Below are 27,669 nucleotides of genomic sequence, written 5' to 3'. Positions count from 1 at the left end.
CCTCTGAGGAGATCCTTCACTGTCCAAAAACTATTTAAAAACACAACAAGAGTTGTCATGTTGTTAAGCTGGCAGGCACGTTGCTTCATCACAGTGAACTGGTTTTTTTTTCACCCTCCATATAGTCAAACCCTCTGAGATTTCGCTTCTGCTTGAGTGCTTCTGTCTGAGGAGAATTTCTGTTTTTAAAAATCAAACCATTTTCATTTTCTGTAGGAAAGAGTAGTGATGAGGTCAAGTAGCTCATGGTGCAGAGCTAAAAGGGTGAATGGTAGCACCAAGGGAGGGGGCAGCAGCCACCTCTCAAAATTTGCTGCACCAGGCAACTTGGCATAGTTTTTTCTGTGTTGTGCCACCCCAGTATTTTTAGTGGCCCCAGTTTGAAAAAAAATTCTGCAGGCACTCCTGGGTGAATGGCAAATAAAACATGACAGACAAAAAGTGGAAACGTGTTGGAAATGCAGAATTAAAAGTTTGACTAGTGAATTAAATTGAGGGGCTGTTAGTGCGTTCAGTCATTTCGTGGGATTTCTTGATAATGTGACTTCAACAATAAACAGGACAAATGGGAACTGCTGCTGAGCTGGAGATGCAATCGGATGAGCACCATGCACAATCAGGAAGTTTAGTGACTAAGGTCTAACTTTATATTACTTATTGATACTGCTAAAAATCCTTGAAGGTCATTTCGTTTGTCCAGTTCTTCTGGATGGCATGAAGATATCCTGATCGCCCTCTAGAAGTCCTTTTATGAACCTTGAGTGTTTATGATTTTAATACATACCTGAAAATCTTGCTTCACACTGAGAATTATTACTGTTTGGTATAATAGCCAAACACAAAGTTGGGTGCCGAGGAGCATGCTTGTTACACTGACATAACCTTATGGCTTAAACATGACTGTGCACTGGTCCTCTGGAGTGCCTGTGGATGATTTTGAGGACTGTCATCTACATGTCTGTAGCTTCTTGCGATCAAACCAGCAGTCAGTGGCCGCCTCCTTCCTCCGTTATTGAAAGAAAAGTACTGGCAGTGTCCTCAGCCTCCTATAGGAGCTGCACCCGTGGTAAAAATGTAAAAACCCTAAGTGATTTTTCATTAAAGCTGAACACTGACCTTGACTTTGAATTCAAAGTCAGAGATGTAAACTCATCTGAGGTTTAGTAGATTCCCCTATTGTTATCAATTTGAAAATAATGTTACGCTAACTTTTCGTGTTCACAAACATGGATCCACACCCCGCGCTCACCTGCCGGAGCGACAAATTATAATGGCGGAATGAAAAATGCCCTTAGCTGCTCTTTTCATCAGCAACTGGACATAAAGTCACTACTGAAAATCTCGCATTAGTCCACAGATTTGTCTCTCTGATACTTTGATTTTATTTTCTGGGAAATGGGACAAATTGAAAAGTTATTGTTTGAAAACTGCGCAGGACGTCACATGAAAGCGTGCGCATTTTAAGTGGTCAGAATGGGACTTCCAGGGAGTACACAGGAAGTAGCAGGAGTGCTGGAAATGGTGCAGAGCGACATAAGAAGCCCATCTTGAAGGGGAGACTAAACTGAAGTCAGATATCTGTTTTTGTGAAGGTGCTCTGATCACACCGTCGACAAAACTAGAAGACTAAGACTGCGCTGTGATTAATGTTTAAAATTATTCCCTTGTGGATGTAATTACCAAATAATTTGCTTTATTGAACACATAAGATGCCTTCATACAGGTAACAAAAACAGACAACTGTCAGCTTGAAATGAAAAAAGAAAAACCCACATTTTATTGCACTTAAGTTATAAGAAAATAAAATTCTAAGTGAATCAAACAAATACACAATCCCTTTAAGGTTTTTTCTGTCCGTTTTCTTTTTTGCCAGGCAGTTTACATGAACTGGAAAAAAACAAAGAAATAAAGAAATAAAAACACCTGCAACAAATCTGATTTCTCAAACCAGATCATAAATTAAAATCAGAGGGAGAAAACAACAAGAGGAGATAGAGCAAGATTGTTTTCTTTTTTTTTTTAATATACAGTGTTATACCACTTTCACAGTTCAGCTTGAGTTGTGACTCTTGGAGATTGGGACGGTTTTTGTTTGGCTACAATGTTTCTGTTCATGTTTTGTTGCCTTTGTGGGATTTTTTTGTTTTGTTAAAATTTCTCCCCCCATGACGACCCGCGAGGCCGTCTGGGTGATTTCGACTGTGACACATGTAACACTAAGACTCCCGGCAGCTCCGCCTGTCAGTTGATGCTTGTGATGGTCTCCTCTGTTGCTTCAGACATCTTTGAACGGAACAACAATCACACGCACGGATATGGACAGTTCTTTCATTCACCTGTTAAAAATCGATACATCTGCTAGGATTTTTTTTTTTTTTTTTAATATTTTCGCTTTTTTTGTCTTTGCCAGTCTGAACAGCATTTGTACATTTCCCCAAAGAACAGGCCGAAAGAGCTTTGTCCCAAGGAATGTGTTTACAAGTTGCCCATTAACACGCTAAACACACGCACTCATGCACACGCACGCACGCACGCCAACAGTGTACATCCCCTTGTTTCCTCTCTGCGGGCGCTCCCCGCCGGTATCTGTCGGACACGCTCCCTCCTCTCGGCCTCGTAGAGGCACGTTTGGCTCAAGTTTCAGTGGCAAAAACAAAACAGAAAATAAAAAGCTGGATGTTACCTTTTTTTCTCATATTTTGTTTCTGTAAGTCCAAACATAGAGTTCAATTTGGAATTTTGCCTGGGACTAAAACGTCACAGCAAGTAAAAGTTCCATCTCTCTCTTTCTTTTTCCCCATTCATCTAGCAGCATAAATACAGTTTGGCCACTGGGGGGGAAAACGGTAGAGGGGAAGGGAGGGGGACGAGTGGGGTTCAGGGGGGCATTAATCCACAGCGCCTAGAGCAAAGGACCTTTTCTTCTTCTCGTCACAGCACTGGCATTGAGGAAACCACCCCAGCTAGACTCTGGAAAAATCTGGACAGCATTGATGTTCATGTGGAGACGGCGCTCCGAACCCAGGTATGTAGAAAACAGAAAGGAAGAACCAGGAAGAAAGGAAGAAAACAAATCAAAACAAAATAAACCCTTGTGACAAAGATGGCAAACCTAAACAGGGCAGGTTTCTAATACTGGGATTTGTTGCTGTTGGCAACAGTGAGAAAAGGCGGAAAAAACAAAACCTTTCATATGATAAACCAAAGAGGTGTTGAAATTCACAGTTGTGTTTGTGTGCGTTATTTTAAAGAAATCAGACTACAGAAGGGGAGAAACAAACAGGAACAGAAATGGAGTGACGAGAAACTAGCCTGAACAGGCTACACCGAGCAGCTCTTTAGGTGTGGAAAATCCACCTTTCTCAGCCTTAACCTACGGTCAACGTTTCCCACTTTCCGGTCAGCCTTTTGAGTGTATGTGTGTGTTTGTCTTTTTTTTTTTTTTTGGGGGGGGGGCACACTGATGGGAGGGGGTTACAGAGGGTGGGAGGGGCTTTTAAAAAATAATATATCTCTGTACATGTCAAAATCTGTCAGGCTTGAGCGAAACTAAGTCTCTGAGTGAAGCTGCCCCCAAACTGAAAGGATTGAGAGTCACTTCAAAAGAGTTCAGTCATTTTCGGCCGTTCCTCTTTTTTTCCCCTCTTCCTCTTCTTTCTCACAGCCAATCAAGGGACAGACCAGTCGTGCTCCGCCCTCCTCGCCTCGTTTCCAACCCGATCCCCCTTTAGGCTCCACCTTGTGCTGGTGGAAGGGGCTCAAAAGCAGGGGCTGAACAGGTGAGGGTGTGTCTCTTTGTCAGTAACATTTGCCCAAAAAAGCAGGGGGGGGACGTGGGAAGATGATGGTAGAGGACAGGACAGCCCACTGTTGGTGGTTGTGGTTCTAGCATTTGGATGTTGGCTCTCCAGTTTCCAGGTCTCCCATTCCCTCTCTTCTACTTCCTGTGCGGTTCGCTCTCTTCGACCTTCCCCACCGTGCTCCCTCTCACTTCATATCTACGTCAAAGTCCAGGACCAGCAGCTTGGTCTCCTCTGTGCCGTTGCGGCTACCAACCGCGCACACCAGCTTGGTGTTGGAGGCCCGGATGCGCCACACCACACCGCCGCTTCCGCCACTTTCCAGAGTCACCAGGTTACGGATGAACTCACCGGTCTTCAAGTCCCACAGTTTGACCGTGCCATCGTCCGAGCTGGTGATGACAAAGTTCTTGTTGAACTGGAGGCACGTCACGGCGCTCTGGTGCTTGTGAGGACCTGAAGACACAAAGATACTTATATTTAGTGGGACGAGGTAAAGAAAAGTCTTTTTTTTCATGGCTTAAAACATTTACATTCAGGTTAAAGTTTCCAGTAAATGTGTGTGGATCAGTCAGGTCCTAAAACCTGTAACATAGGGGAATCCCTTTCTACCAAAGCTCGTGGAAAATGTTGGTCAAACGTGCTAGTCTACTGGCACATAAAGAATGGGTGAATTTAAAAATAATGAAGAACCCAGATACAGGGAAAGATCTGAAAGCAAGATCTCTGTCAGCCTGTGAGGTGAAAGAAGAGCTCCTACTCCTGACGGTGCTGTGACAATGAGATCTTCGTACAGCTGGCAGGCTTTAGGACGAGCTGCCAGGGCTCATTCCTGTCTGTCACAGACGCTAAGCAGCTTCAGCTACACCTTTGTCTGGCCTGTTTGGTGCCAGTACATACCGGTTAAAGCGTGTAGTGGCTGAAGTGAGTTTATTTGTGACTGTATGCGTGACTCCTTCAGGCTTGAAAATCATACCTTAATTAAATCAATTAAAGCGAAAACAAAAACGAGTGCAGAGTCGAGTGCAGGCAAATGAACTGATTTTGACTGAATTGTGAGCTCAGATGCATTTAACTTGTTTCAGGATACACAACCCTTTCACCGACGAAACCTGCTGAAATCTCTGAACAAGCGTTCACATCTTTTCTGTTTCCGTCTCTGATTAGTTCAAAGGCTGAGTTATTTACCCGGCTACACAATACTGCTCTGCACCAACCCCCAGCTTGCTTGTCTCTCTCCTCCCTCTGCTCTTCCCATTACCACAACAAAGCACTCTGCTCCGTGATTACCTATGCGCTCTCGAGCTGACAGTGACAGCCTTGTTGTTGGCCTATTGTCTTATCAAAACACACTAATGAATGGCAGAAATTGTCTGCTGACCTAATTATATGACCTACAAAGTTCCCGGGCCCTCAGTCTTTTACTGTAGTCACCTCTCTTCACCAGACAGACCCACAGTCTCCCTCCCTGCACGCCGTCCCTCCTGCTCTCTTAAGGCTCTTATACGACCATCCTTTGTTGGGCTGCTGTGTGCGCTGTGGACGCAGCACCCGCATGCGGGTTTGGAGTTTGCTAATGAGGGCGGTTAGGAGTGGGGCACTGCTGGTTGCCACTGCTATTCAGCCAAAGGATTTCCAACATCCTGTGAGGCACCAGTGCTGCTAATGGAGTTAGAACTATTCAGACACAAAGGAAATGAGACTGTAATCAGGACCAGCAGGCTTGCAAGGTGTTGGCTCAGTTCTGCTCCACTTACACACACAAACAGGTAATTTAGATGGATTTTTAATTGGACTGTCAGTATCAAACAGAGTCCCATCTAACGTGTTTTTTGTTGTTGTTATCCTCCAAGGCTAGCATTGCCACTTTTCTACACTTTAAGTCATTTATCCATGGATCTATAAGTCTACATTTCAGTCAAGTTGTTTTGCAGCCACCTTAGGTGTAGCTGCTTTGAGTACAACATAACCAAGTCTAGTGGTATGAAAACAGTAGCACATCAAGACAGGACAGAAAGTTAAGAGAGAAAGAAAATATAAGAGTTACATCCCCAAAATCTCTGATGTAGCCTGGCTGTCCTGTCACATGAGACCTTTGTACTGATTTTTTACTGTAAGGTCTGCGCATAAGACCACATCTGAAATTATTTTATCAGAATAAAACAGCTAAGAGTCTGATCTCATGACTCCCAGCAAATAAACACAGAAATTTGGAAGTGATAAGCAAACATCCTCCAACAACACCCAAAAACGTTGGAGCCACTAAGGTCAAGCTCTTCTGAGTGGGAGACAATGCACCAGCTGCTGTGTGAGTACTCAGCTGAATGCAGTACAAAGAACACTTTTATTCTTTTAGGGTTTATCCAAACAGCAGTAAATGTGCAGCAGTTTCGTATGTATCCTACAACGTGTTTTGCCCGTGTGTGGTCCTGGAGACTTCCATTGCAGCAACAACTACCCGCAGCTTTGCCAACATGATGGACTCAGAAAAGTGTGAGATGTAGTCATGAAAAGTTAAACCTGTCATTAAAATGTAATTAGATTTCAATAACAGCTGAGACAGCCTCTGGTTTTCCAGAAGTTTTACAGTAACTCTCACACTGTTCATACTTCACTTTCCTCACCTTGCAGTGTTTGGAGGCACTGGCCAGTCTTGATATCCCAGATCTTGACGGTGGAGTCTGCATTGCCTGAGACCAGGATGTTGTCTTTGAGCTCCATGCCACTGGTGAGGGACTGGTGGCCCGTTAGCGTGTGGATGCAGTTGCCCGTCTCCACGTCCCAGACCCTTATAGACGTATCCAATGAGCCGCTCACGACGTGGATCCCATCGAACTACAGAAACAATGAATACGTTTAAATTGTCTGAAAATCAAACGGCCGCCTCTAGATAACCAAAACTGTCACTTGAAGTTGGAGTTGACGGCAAAAGCACCTCACATTTCAACACTGCGTACTTTGTTTCTATTAACCTTAGACTAAACCCATTTAAAATGGATGCACAGTATTGATCTGTTAAAGCTTTTCTGCTGCTTCCCAAATCTAGTTGGAGAGAACCAACACTTTAAAAGTCTATCAAAGCAGCATGGCACAAAAACCAATCTATCAGTGCAGTAATCAGCCTCCTCTGTGAGGGTTATGGCACCAGCTAAAGTGCTCTGTCATCACACAGAGTGGATGAGAAGAGAGGACATATTAGAGGACAAACGGGTATAAACTTTTTCCCCCCTTCCTCCAAACGAACAAACAGCACACATATATGCTGGGACATAATAAATTAAGATTTTCTCCACTTGTTTTTAACACAAAAAGGTGTTAAAACATCCACTGTCAAGGCACACGGTTCTTAATTTGCTGGTGTAAATCAAAGACAGCCTGCAACTATCAACTTAAGGAAATTATGCATGCCCACTGTGCCAAAATGTCTTTCAGCCCTTCAGTCTTTTGGCTTGTAGTTCTTTTCAAGAAGTTAAGCAGAGCTTTGATAAACTTTTCCTTTAAAACAGCGGTCTCCAACCTTTTTTGCGCCACGGACCAGTTTATGCCCGACAATATTTTCACGGACCGGCCTTTAAGGTGTCGCGGATAAATACAATAAAATAAAACTAGTACCGGTACCGAAAAAAAGAAAATTTATTCATAACACACGTGAAAAGACCCAGGAAAGACGAGTAAACGATAAAAACGATAACAAAATAACGCTGAAAACTGATAAACCCCTGAAAACTATACATTTCACACCTGAGCCACCCACAGAACTTCCACCAATAGTGTAGGAGAGGTGTCACATTTGCAGAAAAGATTGGATATTGTAATTTTGAAATGTTTATTTAAATTTTCTCCCATTCCTCCAGTACATCATTGTTTCTACCACAGAAAACTTCCACCGTCTCTGTCCTATGCTGCCGTGCTGAGAGAGAAATGCATGCATAAAACTAACGACTGTATTATGTTTGACAAATTGTAAGCAACAAGCTGTGTTTTTAGTAGATCACTCAAACCCACATGTGTTTGCTTGCCACCTTAATCTGTCCTACTCTCGTTAAGGCTGAGATGAACTGGTTGCTCATAAATTCTGGTAGAAAGTCACGCACACAACCGGCTTGCTTTATGCTTATTGAAGCCTTGTGCTATTTCTTTTAGATTAGCAAATCCGGCCCTTTGACAATAGTCAAACATGGTTAAAGCCTCTTTTATGCTCACATCAGTCTTACAGACAGCCCTTACAATAATGTAGTTAGACGAGTTCTTACATATATGGACCTAAAAACTACCAACTGCATCTGATTCATTGCGTCATAAACGAGAATGTTTTTATACGAGTTCTCAAAGACTCTAAAACAAAGTAACTCGTACATTTCATTTGGCTCCAAGGTTGATTGGTATACACCAGTCTTTTCTTTAATGCTGTGGGAGGCCTCACCTGTAATGAGTACACTCTGTTTGTGTGGCCTTGCAGCGTGTGGAGGCAGGTCTCCATCTCGGGGTCCCAAACTTTCACCATGAAGTCGTAGGCACCGCTGACCACCCGTCGCCCGTCATACTGGACGCAGCGCACTGCCGCCACGTGGCCCATGAGGACGTGTAAACACTGACCTGAATCAATGTCCCAGACGCGCAGCGTGGCATCACGAGATCCACTGACCACCCTGCATGACACAAACGCAGACAGTGAGAAAGGTAACCGTAGCACAACACAGATATTCAGGAGAGATTCAGGAATGAATGAGAGAGATGATGAGTACGGGTGCAGTAATCAGTTCAAACCACCGTGAATTCAATAGCTGCCTTTATGCTGAGCTGCTTTCCCACAGATGTAACGTGCATTTAAAGTCATCCATTCTCCAAGATTAAATTCAATACTCCACACAACTGCTCATTCATAATATGGTAAATGCACTGACAGAATAATGAGGCACGTATGCACGGATCCTCACTACTCTGACAATGAGTAACCCACAGCATCACATTCATGTTCATACATGAATGTAGAAATAAACCCCCACACCTGTCTTTAACAGCCGCCCTGATCTGTGAATTCACCCTGAATGGAAATATATATTACCGGTTACAGGAAGAGAAACTCCTTTTAGAGTGACAGTTACTCAAGTTGAACATTTTTCAGATTATCACACTTAAGGTCAATACTTTCATCAACTTCCATCAGCTTCAAGACACTTCAGTAAGGACTAAGACGGGCATCTCTCCGCATTTGACCTTAAATTTTCTACGGGCTATTTCAATTTAGCCAAAAATAAATAAATACATAAAATAAAATAAAACAAAACAAAACATGCTGTAGATACACACAGCCCATACTCTATTTATTAAACGCCTCACGGTGCTACACAGATAGAAATCACCAACATGTTATTCACCATCTACCAGCAGCTCACAGCATTTCCACTGAGTGAGTAATCAAATGCTACACAAAAACCTTGGTGGGCCCTAAGGCGAAAAGAGCACTTCGAGTCTCCAGAGTGTGATACTGAGTGAATAAGTGAGCAGCAGTTCACTTAAGTCGCCTCACAGGGTCCATTTAATCACTATGAAACCACATGCTCTCTTTCATAGATGCTGTCCTCTTTTACCGTTGTACAGTTGCTCTTATTTACCAGATGGGATGGCTGTAAATGTGGGTGTGATGAATCATAAGGAACATTCAAGGATTAATCTATCCTGTGTTTCTTATTTCTGAAAGTTATATGGTTTTTTACACCAATTAAAACGAATATTTATCCCATAGAGTACAGTAGAGCCAAAAAAAAACATGTGAAACATGAGTTTGTGAGCTTTGGAGATGCTGCTGGACTGCTGTAAATGTTTGAGACAGACAGATTCACTGTTTCTGCCAAGCTCCCTGTAGCCTTACATCTAATAAACAGACAAAAGAGGCACTGGTGCCTAATATGCTGTACACATGCAAAAAAAAAAAAGAAAAAAAAGCTTGTCTCTACCAAGAACTTTCAAAATAAAAGCTTAGACTGTAGTAGATGGACTCTTATTGTTAAGACACTGGGGGAAAAAGACTGAAGTAAAATCTTATCCCTAGTTATACAAATTATGGGGGGAAAAAAAAGGTTTCATTTAATTCTTATTAGCACTTGAAGCCAATTTTGAAATCCATGAACAAGGTCAGGCAACATGTTTGGACCTTTTTCTACAAAAGGATAAAAATAAATAAGTAAAGTCTATACTCGTGTATAAAACTGAACGACACACACAGACATGACATGAGGTAACCGGTACTCATTTCAGCACTTTGCTCATGTGTGGATCAACTTTGATTTCAGGCACAGATCAGGCAGAGCCAGCGTTCCTACCAGCAAGAAAACAAGAGTATTAACCCTTGGATGCACAACCTACCAATACCTACACTCTTCCACGAGTGGGGTCAAAAATGACCCCAAATAAAATCAATGCCTTTTGCTATAAACTCTGTTGTTATTCTTCAAAATCTTTAAAACGAAGAGTTATATTTTCATATTTGAGGTATTCCTCATAAAACATGTTTGTGACATGAGGCCCTTTGCATTTTTATTTATTTTTTCATTAATTTTAAGATATTGGAGTTTTTTGTATGCTTGCTCGGCATATACTGCAGAAGCTGGGCCTTCCCTCTGAAAGGCACAAGTTGTTCATCCACTGTAACTCAATCACTGAGGATGAATTTCTGTCTGCAGTTGACCAGGAACAGGCCCCATATGTAGCGGAAAGCTACCATGTGGTTTGTTTTCAGTCGGTAGGCTCTGGTCCTCTTGGCATCAAAGTGCAAGAAACGGCGAATATCTTTAAATCTTTGAATTGACATAGTGGCCTTGTACAATGGGTTATGCAGAGGACTCCCAAAAAGCACACCACCTGGTACATCCCAGTTCTTCTCACTTCCTGCAAGAATGGTCAATCAAATGAAGGCTAGGAGCTTAAGTTTGATTACATTTTTTCAAACCTTTCCCCTGTCTGTGGCTACTCTTCACGGCTCCATGTTTGTGCATGTCAGCACCTCTTCTATTATATTATCAGACATGAGCATCTTCCATGCATCTATTGGGGAGACAGTACTAAACCCAGGTGCAAGCCCTGGCCGTCTAATTCATCCTGTTAGACTCAATATCCATTTCCTCCGATGGGCCTGGATCATTTGTAGGGCCACAGGGATTCTAGCTGGCCTCATGGCAGCCATGTTACTTTAGATATTTAACAAACAAAAAAAATACATCATAAATGGTCCGCAGGTGCGCATTCGCTGTCAAAATAAAAGACACGCACCAGATAACAAGTTGCAACGCGCGTTTGCGTACATAAGATAATCTGGAGGAGGACAGACATTTGTTCAGAACTCTTAAAGATGTCGAAGAAGCAAGCTCCGTAAGCAATTACTTTGGTGTTCCTCCACTGCAAAAGAAGCGCATATTCTCGGAATTTCTTGGAATACTTTTATTTTGACACCGAATGCACACCTGCGGACCACTTATGTGCAGCCCTGACTATAAATCATGTCTGTTACTGTGTAAAAATGAATTCTTGATCCATCAGAAGTGTAAGTGGGACAGTCAGAGTTGCTAAGAATGAAAGTTTCATAGAAGATTCCAGAGGAACTGCTTGGGGTCATTTTTGACCCCACTTATGGAAGAGCGGGGTAGTGATACAAAAACTGCATTTTTTTTTAATTAATGAAAAAATAAATAAAAATAGAAATGGCCTCATGTTACAAACATTTTATGAGGAATACCTGGAATATGAATATATTACAACTTTTAAAGATTTTGAAGAAAAACAACATCTAAGGGTTAAATAAAACATGACAGTTTCTTAAACAGGAAGGCGCACAGTTTCACACAGCAGTACACAATTGGCAAAGCTCACTACAATACTAAAATTGACCCATTTAAGGATGACACTAACAAAACTATTATTTTCAGAGATTGCTATATCAATAGCACAAAACGCTTTTCTGTTTATCTAAAACGCAAAGAAAATCAGTTTAATATCACACACGAGCGATGAAAGCAACAATTAGTGGAACCTGGTAGTATTTGATAAGTTTAGCCTGAAAAAAAGGCTAAACATTTTCTACTCATTTCAGCTCAAGACTGATCGGGCAAATCTTCATCTCATCGAAAGCATCATAGAGCCTTCAAGCTTGGGCTTAAAGCACAGCAGTGAGCTGCTCCGTACCTTTTCTCATGTAGGTGCATGCAGCGCACTGTTGAGGTATGCCCATAGAGGGTGTGGATACATTCTCCCGTCTCTGCGTTCCAGACCTTGAGTGTGCGATCAGTCGAGCCGCTGATGATAATGTTGTCTCGCATCTGGGATGACCACACGCCCCCTGTGTGGCCCACCAATGTCCGCAGACACTAAAGAGGAGAAGAAGGAGAGTCTTGATCAGGATTCCTGATGGACAGTACAGACTTCTGATGTTAGAAAAGTTCATTTGAAAGGCATTTGGGGTGATGGCATTCATACATATCAAAGCTCAGCTTAAGAATTCATAAAATCTCATTCGGGATTTTCTCTTCCTGCATGCCCTCTCGCTGCCTTCAGGGGGGGAAAAATTTAATTTGACATTTTACAGTAAGGAAAAACTGAGTCCACACTTGCTGCTGTCGTGCTGGGACAAAACCTCCCAGAGCTCTGCACAAGATTTAACGTAAGTTTCAGAAAGTGGCCAAATCATTTGCAGGAAGGGTTGATGACAGTCTTCACTAAAATGTCTCCATTCATCCTCATTAGGGACAGGAGATTAGTTATTGATTACAGCACTTATGGAAATCTTTCTGATCAACTCAATCTGTGTCCAAGCAGTTTGTCCCATTCGAGCCTCCCAAACTCATTCAATTTAAATTCTTTTAGGGAGGAAAAAACTGTAGAAGTTGCAGTTGCTGTGCTCATGTCAGGTTTAGAGTGGAGTCTGCCACTGAAATGTAACCCCCCAGAAAACTGCGTTGTATCCTGAGGATTACTTTCAGTGTTTGTGCACACATTTTAATTTCCATTAGTGATGAATGAGCGATACTGCTGCGTAACACTCAACTACAGGCCTGCAGTTTATTGCATCACGCTGGGGATACAATAATGCAGGATTTTTCCCATAAATCAAAGCCTCCAAGAATGAGAGTGTGATTAAAGCCTACTCAAACACTACGTGGGAAGAGAGAATATCTGAAATGAAGGGCTTAGGCATCTTTATCTGTCTGTGAAACAAACATAAAATAAGCCGGTTCCAAAGAATGAAAGAAGATTAGCGCTCGTTTAATGAATGTGTGAAGGCCTGCCTTTTTCCCCCCGTTTTAAACACATGAGGATTTTCATACAATGCTTTACATTTGCTTCAGATCTCGTCTTGGTTTAAAAACTGTGGCGGGGGAGTATCCGCTTTAGCAACCTGAGAGCTGGCCTCATTGAAAGACAAATGCAGGAGATTTCCCTTTGTATTGAACAGCCCACCTTTCAAGACCTCAAATATGAGAAAATGTGGGCCACATGTAGGGCTCAATGTGGGTTCAACTAATGCTTAGCAAAGGTTAAAATAAACTGGCTCAGGTGAAGCCATCAGATAATTATAGCCTGATACCAGATGATTAAGAGATTACTGCGGCTATAGTTTCATTTCCATACTTGACTGTTTGACAGTAGAGGAACGAGAGGTTACAAATGTCTCAAGATAGACTATGAAACGCATAACCAAAGCGGCAGGCGAACAGAGTCTTACTAATGTGTTCTTCCCCTCTCTTACTTGCCTTTTCCTTGTGTTGATGATTTGATGACATGGTTTTGATCTACTGTTTGTCTCCAAGTACTAAGTGGATAATACAGACGTGTCACATAAGTATGGGTAATCACACGGTGCTGAATGATTTCAGATGCTCGCTAATCAGTCTGTTAACAGTTCCCAAAGCCACCTCTAATCTGTGGATCTCCCCTTGTTTTCAGTTAAAAACAGGGGACGCGTGTCAATGCGGCTAAAGCGTCTCGCAGAGGACACCTCTCCCTGAATACGACGGTAGTCCGCAGCTCTGCCATCTTAAATCTGCCTGACAGCTGAGGCTGCCTCTGACAGGCACCACCAAGGACACACTCTGCTCTGGTAGCACAAGGTAGCCACCTTTGAAGCAGCAAGATGTGTTTGTTTGTGTGCTTGGATGGAAGATTGACGTCCCCGGCTGAAGCTGGAGACAAGCAAAGACAAAGGTCCATCCAGCCAAAGACGAAGCCTTCAAGAACCGTCTACTCAACAGTTTCTTCAGCAGGAAAAAGAAGCTTTGAAGATCTGCCAGACCACACGTCTCCAAGATCCAGCAGATAATGTTATATTGTTTAAAATTTAAGCACTGCTTGCTTCTTGCAGTACTTCCACCATAAATAAAACCCACTGTCTAACCTGATTACTAGCTAGCAACCCAGTTTTGTTCCAGGTGTGGAAGTCTTTATATAAAATATTCTCATATAATAATTCCCTGATTACCTCACAGAACGGGTTCAAGTCGCCGTGTTTTACATAACAAGATGAATCGAGGGGCAGGACAAAACTAGCTGCAAAGATGAAAAGGCAAATGCTGGTTGTGGTGTTTGTTAAAGCTCTATTTTTGCTGGAGTAACTGCATCTGATGAATATTTGTTGAGCAATTAAAAATTTAGGCCATGCTCATGCAAATGAGGCTTATTAATCTAATGCACACTTTCTATGCTAAAAAATACCTAATGAGTTTGAAAAATACACAATTCACAAACAAATCTGGGAGAGAAGAGGGTATTGTCAACAGATTCATTAAACAGCCGATGGAAACATCTGATCGGATGCAGTATTTGGTGTAAAGACAACACTGAGAACATTTTGAATGCAGCAGCCTTTGAGTCACCCCACAGTATCCCATCACAGGGGAACTGTACCGATGCCTCTAAAGTGGAGGCAATGTTTCTGAGGCAGAGGAGCACAAACGGGAGGGAAGCGTTAATAGTGGTCTCTCTTTGGCACAAATTGTCTACGCAGTGACCAATTTCTTTTCCCATCCCGACTTTTTAAATCACCCACCTGCAAAGCATGCTGCTGCAGGTGGATCTCTGCACTCTCCTGGAGAAAAGGTAACCACACTGATCTCTGAGCCAATTTACCTTTGTAATCTATAATCAGTCACCAAAGTCATTACTGATTTGAGGGACTACTTCTGACCCCGAATCAAACATACCGTCCTTTCAGAGCATGATTTATATATTAAAAAAAAGTATAACACAATCACAGTTTCTCATCTCAGCTGATCACCATGCTGCAGTCTCTTATTGATCCAGGTCTCAGTAAGAGTTAAGTGGCAGGGCTGTAGAAGTAGAGACTGGGTGACTGTGCTTTGCTGAAGTTGAAAGATTTGTTTACAAAAAGGTGCAGGAAATTAAAATAAATTACTACAAAAAAAATTACAGAGAAAAGATAATGGCTACAATCTTGGGAGACGTGCAATATGACAACCCCCCCACCCCACCCCACCAAAAAAAAAAAAAAAAAAAAAAGTACAAGAGAAATGATACTGATATGAACACTGGTAGTTACAGCAGCCATTGTAAGCTGTGTAACACTTCAAGATCACTGACAGCCACTTTACAGACCTGCATCTCAGAGACGGACTAAGAAAAAGTAGCAATCAAGTCTTCAAATAAGCTGGCAAAGACTATAAAGAATTCTGACAGCAGGGAGAAAAAACAAATCCAGGGGCCGGTAATCTCATTGTATTTTTACTTTACAGTTTTACTGGCATCGACAGCCACTTCACCGAAATGGTCGATTCGGCTTAACTGGCCATTCCTCTCCAGTGAGGGATTCACTCTCTGTGGTGCTGAGAGCTAAGGAGGCAAAGAGATGAAATCCACAGAGGGAATGTGTGCTCTGAATACAGCAACCAAACACGGATTTAGGCTCATCTCGCCTTCATGACTAATGTAAACAAACAATCCTGAGGCAGATTAGCATTGTAGAAAGCGCATACAATAACCTCTGTCTGTGATGTCATTCTGAATGCAGGGTGGGTTTGGGGGGGGGGGGGGGGCTTTAGAGCCTGCTGGTGATGTGACTCATCACAGGCTTCCACCACCAATATGGAGCTACTGCAGCTATAATTCAGCAACCTGTCATCCAGATATTAGTCTTTGGGTGTAGGAGAGCCAAACTGTGCTCCATGCCTATCGGATGACCTTGGCGAGATCTGTTCAGATCAGCAAATGTGACTGTGACTGATATGCATGTAATCACCAGTTGGGAGAGAGCCAACTTTACTTTATGTGTTCAGCCGAATCTCCGCAGCAATGAAAAGCAAACTCAACTCTTTTACATGTGAAAGTGAGGCCGAAACGCCCCACTGTGATCATGCAGAACATCTTTTTTTTTTTCCCCCTTTGAGAGGTTTTTCTTTGAAAGTTTTCATTTTTAAAGACCAAGTTCAAGCCCAGCCTTATGTCATTTATCTGAGTAAAAAAAGCAAAAGGGATAGACTGGGAAGAGAAATAATGAAGGACTTTTTGTGAAAACTTCTTTTGAGAAAGGAGTCCAGCATTGAGGCATGAAAGTGTTGTGATTTACCACGATCTGTAAAGCGCTCTCCAATATCACAGAGCAACCACTGCCTTTCTTTTTAATACACAGCGTAAAGCTGCAGCACAACGCCTGTGTGTCTGCACCAGCTTCAGCTAATGAATACTAACACCGCGTGTGGACATGGGCTGTGTTACAAGTCTGCAAAATAGATAAATATAAGAGAGGAGAGACTGGGACAGAAAGCAGTCTTCCCAGGAAGATTTTTATGTGGTAGTGTAACGCAAAATTATATCAGTGGGAGCACTAAAGATACAGTATTTAAATCAATTCAACACAGTTGTTACCTTCACTTCTAATCAATGAGTGTAAAAAGTAGTATGATTAAGCAAACAGCCCATTATTCATATTAGTGCCTGCCTCCCTTCTCTTCTGCGTACATCCAAAATGTAACAGTATTCAACTCTTACCTTTCCTGTGATAGCTGACCAGACTTTCAGCGTGTTGTCGTCAGAGCCGCTGACGATGCGATTGCCACAGAACTGGAGGCAGGTGATCACATGGTCATCGTGGCCTTTGAGCACCTTTAAATGGGACACATGAAAAGAGATGAAGCGGGAAGGGCACGGAGGAAGATTTGATGTGGAACGCAAATAATGATGCTGACAGTAACACTTCTTATGCATCAAAGTGAAAATGTCATCAAGTGCTGCAGGTGTACACAGCGCTTTAAGCAGTGCTGCATACATTCAGTCTCAGCTAGTGGGTCACAGGACTGCGAGCTCAGCAACTGACAGGGCACACTGCATATGCAAAGGACTATAACGAGCGTGGGGAACTAATTTATGCCAGTCGCGGCCTAAAATGACCTGCAGCCGTTTCACAAACAGCTACAGCGTACAAGGTCCATTAAGGATGAGCTTCAGCATGCTGGTCATGCTCTATGAGAAGCTTCTGAACAGGTAAAAGAGACGGCGAGTCTTTAATGTGAAGGAGAATAAGATTTTCCTGTGCTCCAGCTCAATTAATATTCCAAACAAATACCTGGGAGCACAAACCTGACTGTTCACTAACTTTCCATCAGTTTAACACTTCAGACTCTTATTGAACCATCTTTCTGTGCCTCAAGGCCATTTGATCAGATCTGTAAAACTCCTCTAACCTGTGGGGAATTTAAGTTCGAAAGAAAAGCTACCTTAGGTGATTTGAGGTCCCCTCTCCTCCAGTTAGTGTCTATTCTGTGCTGCCTGATGTAGGCACTCTTCCAGGGGCTGTGAGTGAAGCCAGGCTTGACAATTTTTCTCTTCTTCAGGGTAAGGGGCTCATCGATACCTGTGAGAAGGTAGAAAAGAAGCCAGTTGGACTAAAATGTCCTTGTTTTTCAATAAAAGTGCATTTATCCAAACAGGAATAACCACAATTCTAAGCACAGCAGTCGCTTCAGACTGCTCCCGCTGGGCGACCGCATAGTGTCTGTCTGCCTGCATCTGTTGCAAACAGTTAGGCTCACCCTCTTCCCTGCATTTCTCCCTCCACAGCAGGTTGTCTTCTGCAAGGATGCGCCAGTAGCGACACGTCTGTGCTGCTTGGAGGAGGTCCTTCGGTTCCAGGAATGACAGCACGTATAAAGCCAGCTGTTGAAAGACAAGGACGAGCAATGTGAAAGGTGTAAAGCAGTAATGGGGGGAGGAAAAAGAAGCTATAACTTTCTACAGTTGATGTAAACAACAGTTTAAGGTGACATACATAACATATTTTCAATAACCTAATGGTCAATATATGATGTACATTAAATGTACATCATATATTGACCAAGAAGAATAGACTAAGAGTTTACAGCTTGACCAGGAGAGACAGGATTAGAAATGAGTACATTAGAGAGACAGCTCAGGTTCAGCTGTTTGGAGACAAAGAGAGAGGCAAAGCTGAGACGGTTTGGACATGTGCAGAGGAGGGATAGTGAACATACTGGACAAAGGAAGACTGCCAGGTAGGAAGATAAGAGAAAGATCGCAAAAAAGGTTCATGGATGTAGTGAAGAACATGCAGGAGGTGGTGTGAGAGAAGAGGATGCTAGGGATAGGGTGAGATTGAAGCTAATGGGATTAGCCAAAAGCAGAAGATGACAGGTTTACTTTTTTAGTCTTGTGAGATGAAAACCTGGATGATTGTTTCCAGAAGTCCCGTTTCTGTCCATCCAAACTCACATTAATGACTTTTCAAACTAAAACTATCCCCCAAAAGTCCATTTCAGGGTTTAAAGTTGTGACATGGTGTGGGTTCTAGGCATAAACGCAGCACACATGATAAAATTAAAGTGTTCTAGTGTGGATGTGCTGAACAAATATAGGAGAATAAAAAGGAATAAGGGGGGAGAAAAAAATCTAAGAAAACAAATGCAGGATAATTAGTGTAGCTTGTACAACAGTCGTTGAGATGAGTCGACATGTCTGTAAAAAATTTTACATTGAGCTTCTCAGCGCAGGTACAATGCTACAGCTCATTGAACCAAATGAGCATAAACCAGAAAGATAGTCACCTGCTTTTTTGTTCCACTAACAATCAAATTCAAATACATATATATTTGCACAAAAGCAATGAGCTGGATCACCTGTTAGGTCAAGAGATTGTTGTGCATCTGCATAAAAAAGGATTACGGGTTCATTTGACAGTATGAGGCGTAAGCTGCTGTGTAAATATTGTTCTTTCATTATCCGACAACAATATGAGATGACAGCGACCCCACGACAGAGTAACAAATTCAGGTGTGTTGCCACGAACATCAGCATGGAGTCAAATTACTTAGGATGGTCTCCAGCTGTCAATTATTATTGATCTGAAAAGTTTAGGGAAAAATGTAAAGTCATCATCATATATAATTTCTGACAGCTCAAAGTGATGTGCTCGTATTGCTTTTCCATCACAGCCAATTAATCAGTTGTCTTCTCCATTTTAATTAATGATGGATCGATAATAGTGACTGAGAATCTGTCTATACTCTATTCAGCTATAGTGAATTAATATGCTAGATTCATCCACACAAAATTAATCAGTCAAAAGTAAGTCTTAATTTGTTCAATCATCTCTTCTCCTTGGTTTAAAATGTGTTACACTACACAGTTAGGTCTACTTCAAGTCACCGTTATACCTGAATCACCCCAAAGCCCATCTAAGCCGGCCATCATTACAGGCCAGAGGATATTTTAATAGTTTTACAAATCAATCTCAAATTGCTTTTAAAGTCTGACACTCAGCCTTCTGCAGAATCTGTTCATAGTTTCAATTTCGACTGTATCTCAAGTGTAACCCACAGGGACCGTCCTGCTAAAATTACTTGACAGCCACACCTAATATTTTTCCTGGAGCTGGATCTAAGAGGAGAGGTGGGATTATCAAAAGAAGTCAAAGCCGCTTGTTGTTGTTGTTGTTTGGTTTCTTTGCTCATTTTTCTTTTAAGGAGAAACAGAATGAAAGGAGAGGTCTCATGTACCGGTGCAAACACACATAAAGCTGTTTGTATATTTGGCTTTAGAGCAAGTGACACCAACACCTTGAAATGTTGCATCCTATTGCCTCACTCTCCACGCTACCCCCACCCACCCTCAATCCTGACACCTGCCAGACAAGGTGTGAAGTCTCTGATCTGCTACACAAGCTTCAGCAAATTGAGGCCGATTTGTTAAGAATCCCCTATGTCACATTATCAGCGTGCCACTTTACATTGTTTGTTTTGTCAGTTATGATGTAGAGCAAAAAGCAAGACACCCACTATGGATGCCCTAAAATGATGCGAGGGAAGACCGACGGACGATCAAGGCTGAGACGACTGCCTTGTGTCTTTTTGAGGTGTGTTCATTCGAGAACAAATATAAAAGCTTCTTGTGGGAGTTCAGGTCAGAATACACAGGAAGCCGAGGCAGAGGGGGCGAGGCGCTTGAGGGGAACTCACTTCTTTGGGCAGCAGGGAGATGAAGTCTCGCTGAAACTGCGGCTCGATCACCTGCATCATATGCTTCACTTGTGTGGGCTCACAGCTGTCAATCAACTCATCCAGCGCCAGCAGCTTCTCTGGGCCAGTCCAGCTCTGGAAGACAGACAGAGACACACACACACACACACACACAAACACAAAGAGAGAGAAAATTGAAATTATTCAAATGACTTTACTTTGAAGACGGGAACCATTAAATGTGGCTGTTTCAAAGTCGAAGCCTGGGTCAATGGGGAAAAAAAGGCCAATTTAGTAGAAAACACCAGAGGTGCAATGGTGTCAGTCATGTACAGAACATCACAGCAAAATGTAATGTTATTTTAGATCAAAACTTTCTCCCTCGCCGCTACATTATGTATTATGCTTGGGGAAAAAATGTATGACAAGAAGTTAATTTTAAATCTAGGGTTTACAGAGCTTCTAGCAGGATTTGATGACTTTGCAGCAACATAAAAAAAGAGGAGCTTTATGGAGTTTTCTTGTAATTTACCTTGAAGCCTAATGAATGTGTTGAATGCATTTGGTTTCCCATAAAACAGATGCAAAGCTTTTTCTTCCTTCAATTTAAATACAGGATTGTGTGCATGAGGAAAGAAAACAGTGACCCACTTGTAAAAACATTTCTTTGCAGCCAAAGCTATGAGGCAAGTTAAGAGATTACCCAGAGGAACCGAAGGTTTATGTTAAAATAATATGACTTTAAAGTGATTTTATGAACTTTGCTTTTATTTATCCAACCACAATAACTGTCCCTGCTACTTTTACAAAGATTACAGGTACCTTCCCTGCTTTTATTTCGGTCTGTTCCTCTGAATTGTGTGCCTTTTTCTTTGTCTGGTTGCTCTAAACCACCTGGCAGTGGACTAATTTAACACCATCAGCAGCATATTTCGTATACATCCACAAGTAGCACAAATTGAAAACAGCATTGGGGCATTGTGGGAACAGAATGACGCCTACGTGTTCTTGTGTACGTTTTTCTTCCAAGTCTGAACTTGGATTGGAGCGCCTTGGAAGCATCCTTCCTTGTGCAGGATGCCTGACACCTTAATGTTCCCTACGTGCCCTCCACTGCAGCACCGGATTGCTCGAGGCACCTGCATATTTCCAGCAGTGGAAAATGTGAATACGAGGAACTAGACTCCATCAAGACCATTATTAGTAGTCAGCATGCTTATTTCTTCTGCTTGAACATTCAGTTACTGCTGAGCAGCTCTCTAACCGTATGTTGGACCCCACAGTCATAGTTGTTTTCCCCTCTGTGGAGCACTGAAATCCAGACAATGATTACAGGCTACGAGGCAGGGTGGAAAATCTGGCATACGCAAACCACCTGTAATTTGGCAGCTAAAAGCTTTAGCCAGAGGTGTTGGTTCTAAAGCTAATCAGGCAGTTAAGAGACCCCCTCCCTGACAGAGGGAGGGAGGGGGCTGTGCAACAGCTACTTATGTGTTTTCACAACTGATAATTTGCACTCCCACAGAAACCTGAACACCAGAGCTCCACAGTTCCCAACCAGTGCTGAGAACCTTTTTGTCCAGTAAACTTTCAAACTACAGCCTGCAGTGTTTTTCAAAGATGCTTTTTTCTAATTTAAGCTTGACAAAGTGTCCGTAGACCAGACCTGGGCAACACAAACCCCCGGACGACTCAAAAAACAGTCCAAGCTTCTCATACAGCCCCTCAAACTAAACTTTCTTTAAAAAACAACAACTGTGAACAAAACAGATTACAACAAGGAGGATGTCTACAAGCTATAAAGACTAAAGAGGCAATCATGTGATCTTTTACACCAGTTCTAATGACAATGACAATTAAGACTGAGGCCCATTGTTTTTACACTTCTGCTCGAGTACAAATTAAACAACGGAGATATGCTAATGAATAAGCTTTAGACATTAGGTGGATTTTGTTACCTTTAACACAGTCATCTTAAGAGTTTCCCTTTGTTGCCACTCTTTCTGCAAAGCTAATGTAAGTAGCCACTTGTTGTATCTTTACATTTCATCTAAAGACACGAGTGGCAGCAGATTCCTCATTTAACTCGACAAAAAGGAGAAATAAGCCCATTTCTAAAAATCTCCAACTAATCCTGGGATGTGATATGCGAGGTGTCGGTGATGGTGCACGTATGTAAGAGGTGTTTCTCACTAACGGGAGCTACATGCAGGCTTGGACTGGACTGGGGAATGTACAGAATGTGAACTTGAGGTTTATCCCCCTGTAGCTTCAGCTGTACGATTAAAGAGAGCAGACTGATGTTCTGGCCTGAGGACTAATATATGTAAAACAAACACCAAGGTGTCACGGGTTCACCCTGCTGTTCAAAGATAATAGGTTTAAACTCTCTTAGGTAATGAAATCCATGGCAACCCATTATATAGAAAATCAGAGAGGCCCAATCCAGGCTAATATGTTTAAATGACATCCTATTTCCTTGAAGTCATTAGCGCTTCAGTTTAACATGAAAGAAATGACTCTATTAGGTTGTATCCATCAGAGAATGATAACATAGGAAATTTACCATAAATAGGGGGTAAACTATAATATTACATCATGTCTTTGCTAGTCTCTAGAGTAAATGACAGTTAATTACTTAAGTGGCTAAAAAGAGGACAAAAGTTTTTATGCCAACTTTGCTCATGGAAGACATTCACACTGAAGTAACGTCTCCATTTCAGAGGATCGCAGAGGGAAAAAAAAGAAGAAGAAAAGCACAGGCCATGACTTCCTTTAAAAGGATTTTAATCCCAGCGGGAGTTCCTGGTTAAATAAAGGTTAAATAAAAAGTGTAGAGTAGACTAATGTGATCTTATAACTCTGCTTTTCAGTCTGAACAGGTACGGCTAATCCCAATTCCACGCTACAGTGCCTATGGTAATGTGCTGGGCCACAACAACAAGGCAGCAATTATCTCGGAGACTAAGTGAACATTGATTGGACGCAACATCTGCTTTGTGATGAGCTTTTCCTCGAGGGTTCAGAATCGCCCAAGAGTGGGGAAAAAGAAAGAAAAAGACTCCAGAGCGCTCACCTGAAATGTTCGGAGCCATTCCTGGAGACCCGTGGGTGGCTGGATTGAGGTGATACGTCGTCTCTGTTGCCCCTGACCATTGGCTGTTCTGATGTGGCCAAATGTGGTGGGTGTGGCCGGACATGGGACAATTCCCATCGGGCTGTAATTTTAAAAGGGAGGAAACAAAGCATCTTGAAGACCAATGCTGATATGAGACCTTTAAAGACAAATAGCGTAACTAAATTGCAGTCTAAGTAGGGGTGTGGAGGCTGTAAAAGCACTGCTGTCACTGCAATTAAGAAAAACACATGTAAATATTACACATCCCAGCATATTCTTAATGAGAATAACAGGAAGCCCATTATGAAGGGGCTTTTTAAATAAGCTTTGCTGCAAACTCTGCTAAATCAAATCAGGCATGGACAAAAAAAACAAACAAAACGAAACCTTTTTACATTCAACTTTCATCTTTTGTGTTATCTCTGACAATTATGACAGCAATCAAGCCCAAGCTTTTATTTTGCAGGCAAATTTTAATTTTTTATTTTTTTTTACTTTAGTGCAATTTTCTTAATTAAATCCGTTCTTAGTTATTATTGGGAAGTCATAGGTTAAATCAATTAAACTGACATTTACTTTAAAAATGATTATTATTTTCAAGCTAATCAACAATTCTACAAGTACATCTTTATCACATCGTAATTACTTCCAGAAAAAAATAATTATTTGCAGTAAGAAAAAGTTACTCTTCACAAAAGCATTGCAATTTAAAAAATAAAATAAAATAAATATCCACCTTGTCTGACTGAATTAGTGCCGACTGATTAACACAAGGCCTCTCTGTATAATGCAATGCAATTCATCACCATTCAGCAGCACAAGCTACAACCTCCAGAATGTGCATTACAATGAATCAACACCTCTTTAAAACCATTTCAACAAAAACTGATCAATACAACCTTCACGGAGACGGGATTTATTGCAGAGGAGCATTTGTTCTCGCTATGTATACTTAATAAAATGGCAAGTGTTATTTCTAACTCAGACTTCAAAGTGTGCACAGTCCCACAAATTTCTATTCAGGCCCAGAGTCTCCTGCTGTATCTGGATGCGGAAGGCAGCACAGGACTTCAAAGTGTACCCATGTAGCCTTGTAATGTAAGGGCAGCAGCAGAAGCCATCCACTGGGCACCCTCGATGCCTCACATTCTGCTTGCTGACAGCAAAATGGGAAGCTGGGGGTCGATTTCATTATTGATTCATTTTTAATGGGAGAAGAAGCTGAGACGGAGCGAGTTACATAGCAACATTTACAGTTAAGTGGCTGTGTTCAGTTTGAATTTTAATGGAGCTACATGTGAACACGGGCATTAAATATTCAGGGTAAGAGAAACATCTGGGACCACTGGCTGGCTGGATGGTGCAGACAGAATGGAAGAGGGAGCATCCCTCTGTTTACACATATACAATGCAAACCTTTGTTTATGCCTCCTGGCATTTTTTACTGCTTGCCTTGGTAGTCCCAATTATAACATGTTCAGCATGAAAACAATGGAGGAAGAATTTTTACTTTATTATTTTCTACCATAATCTTTTTGATCCTAAGATGATAAACAAAAATACAAGGGAAAATGAGTCTGTGGATAGCTGGGGTGCCTTATGAGAGAAAAAGCTCTCTTACCTCGGATACTCTGGACCTTTGCAGGGCTTTTTTCCTGAAGGGAAAGATCGGACCTCGGGACCATGGTCCAACTTTCTCTTCATCTGAGGAAGAACAAGGGGAGAAACAAAAACCTTAGTAACAGTGAAAGCACAAAAGTGGGAAATTTTGTATTTAAAAGCTAGAGGCAACCTTTTGGACATAAATTCAACTCCATTCTGGTAACTTTCTTTTAGAAACAAAATCTAAACCAATTTAGTTCTAAGACATTAGCGCTTGAAAAGAAAATCAAGAAGGGACACGGGTCAGGGAGCTATTTTTTTTTTTAAACTGTGCTGGAAGCAGAAAATTATTCCTGCAAGTTACAGACTTTGTTAGCAGAACGTCTGAATTTTTGCATATTAAAATACAGACAGCACAGTCTTGCAAAAGTTTAATGCAAATGGAAAAATTAAACTTTTATGCATGGGCTGGAGATTCAATAATTAACATGTGCCATAACAAAGCACAGAGACATGACCAATCTGTCCGTGACACAGCTCAGCATACACTCTGAGATGGCACATCACAGAAAAGGTGTTTTTCTGTGCTGTGTTTAATTTTGATTGAGAGAACTGAGCAACCAGAAATCCAATAATATGCAATAATAGGTAACCGCACTCACACCCAAACTCAAAGGATAAAGCATGCCTGTACGCACAAAATAACCACAAAGTATAACAAGTTCCTCAAGCAGGTATTAGGGTTTATTCTTTGAAATGCGCCAATAATTCAGAAGGAAAAGGAAAAAAAACAAGTAAGTCAGTTCTTTATTATTCTCCATCACCTCCACGTACGCAACGCCACCCAGTCCCTGTTACCACCTACCCTACCGTGCAAACAAAGGAGCCTGTGTAGAGGCCCGGGCAAGCCAATTTTCCTCATCCCATGCCTGCCACTTTCTTTGGCAAGGCTTCTCAACACACATGCAAGTGATCACCATCTCATCTCCAGTCCCTCATGAATAAACAATCTAGCTGAATAAATGAACACTGATTTTTAGTGTCTGGCCAAAACAATATACAATCTAACAGCCTGGCCTTGTTCTTTTTAATATTTAAATATATTTCATATTTCAGTGAAGGCTTTTGGAGATTTAAAAGTAAACCCATGGATTCAAAACCAAATCCTTTTCCGATCCTTATCCTTGTAGCCCAGCTCCTTTGTAATATCAGCAAAAGTATGACGTAAAAAAAATATATATATATATATATCAAAATGCACTTTAATTATGCATCAAATCTGCAAGAAACAAGTATTTTCATTATCAGTTTATAAGCTTATTATTTTCTCGCCCCGTTGTCATCAGTACGGCTTTCAAATATATTATTGGTGCAAAAGTTATGTTATAAATTTTACCTGACCAGTTGCATTACTGACTAAGACTTGATGCAGTCATACTAGCTCCCATGCAGAAGAGGGTTCTCTGTATCTTCCTGAGAGCCTGCACGCAAAGAGTGGGTGCAGCTCCGTCTCACCCATCCATACACAGACCCTGATCTTTGTGTGGAAGGTGGGGAGAATCAAACACTCAAAAGTGTGGCCGCACTTCGCTGATGGTGCTTGTTGCCACAAATGCAGCAGAACTTTTTCTTGTAAAGGCAGAAACACAAACAGCCTGTCGAAACATTTAGTGAAAATCCATCACATTCAGGCGAGGGGATTCAGTTGGAGGTTAGTGATGTGATCTCTGCCTATACAGCCTACTAGAGCTACCCTTGGAAAACATGTAACACATTGTAATGGTCGTCAAACTACATCTATATTGATATTAACTGGGGCGTCAACTCATCGTCGTTATGGGGGGAAATAGTTATATTATATACTAATGCACAATATCTTGTTCTTAATTTGAGTCATCTCCAATAAAGTATTGACAATTGAAGCACCAGAAAGATAAGCGGAGCAGCTAAGAGTTATAGTACTGTTAAAATCTCAAGGTACAGCTCAGGGTTAGGGGGTCATGTTAGGTCAACACTGGCGAATGGTAATGCTTAAAAAAGGAAGAAAAAAAAACTAAACAAAAAACTGCAAGGCCAAGCACAAGAGACTTCATTTAAAAGGTCATAAATTCTAACTTCTGAAAAGGTATTTGTTCAGCATGTGGCTGAAACACATCCAAAACCCATCCCTGAATATTTGTCAGGGATCTGATGGGTGTAAAGATGTCGGAGCCAAATGCTAATGTGTGTTTTGTTCACTCAGCCATCCAAAAGTATTAAAAAACAAAACAAAACAAACCCTGAAATTGAAACAAATGACAGGTGTGGGGTGATTGTTTTCTTATGAAGTAAAAACGGCAATCCATCTCCTAACCCTACTATTGAACTCATCACTGCAGTTCTAACATCAATGATTTTCTCACAAGATTATAGTACTCGTGGCGCAGCAGTTTATGCGTAGAAGCCAGAAACCAAATGTAAATTTAACTTTTCCCCCCTTTGACACAAACAATGCATTTTTTTTGGTGTATTATTGTAGTTCATATGCGACACAGGAAAACACCACTGGACATTTGACTCCATACTGTCTGGCGCTACAGTGGAATGATTACATGCTTCTCTTCAAAGATGTGTGTTTTTTTGTTTATCACTATAATTTAGTGTGTGTGTGTGTGTGTGTGTGTGTGTGTGTGTGTGTGTG

The 27,669-nt window shown here is 41.6% G+C and overlaps 1 protein-coding gene across 2 annotated transcripts in view; it reads right to left on the bottom strand.

The window, feature by feature from the left end:
- Window positions 1-1,717: 1,717 nt before the first annotated feature.
- fbxw7 (F-box and WD repeat domain containing 7) overlaps window positions 1,718-27,669 on the bottom strand; it is a 141,283-nt gene continuing 115,331 nt past the window's right edge. For both annotated transcript variants that reach the window (XM_085356878.1, XM_085356879.1), the window contains 10 exons: window positions 25,009-25,091; window positions 23,346-23,487; window positions 20,270-20,404; window positions 17,831-17,954; window positions 17,516-17,652; window positions 16,791-16,904; window positions 11,979-12,160; window positions 8,224-8,449; window positions 6,425-6,635; window positions 1,718-4,256 (listed from right to left, as the gene is read on the bottom strand). In XM_085356878.1, coding sequence (XP_085213004.1) covers window positions 3,988-4,256; window positions 6,425-6,635; window positions 8,224-8,449; window positions 11,979-12,160; window positions 16,791-16,904; window positions 17,516-17,652; window positions 17,831-17,954; window positions 20,270-20,404; window positions 23,346-23,487; window positions 25,009-25,091 — 1,623 coding nt within the window. In that variant the 3' untranslated portion in view covers window positions 1,718-3,987. The remainder of the gene's footprint in view (window positions 4,257-6,424; window positions 6,636-8,223; window positions 8,450-11,978; window positions 12,161-16,790; window positions 16,905-17,515; window positions 17,653-17,830; window positions 17,955-20,269; window positions 20,405-23,345; window positions 23,488-25,008; window positions 25,092-27,669) is intronic.

Source organism: Diplotaxodon limnothrissa, linkage group LG6, assembly GCF_057381915.1.
Source record: "Diplotaxodon limnothrissa isolate DT_005_m linkage group LG6, D_limnothrissa_male_GT1.1, whole genome shotgun sequence".
NCBI classification, from domain to species: Eukaryota; Metazoa; Chordata; class Actinopteri; order Cichliformes; family Cichlidae; genus Diplotaxodon; species Diplotaxodon limnothrissa.
This window is presented reverse-complemented; position numbering and strand designations above follow the sequence as displayed.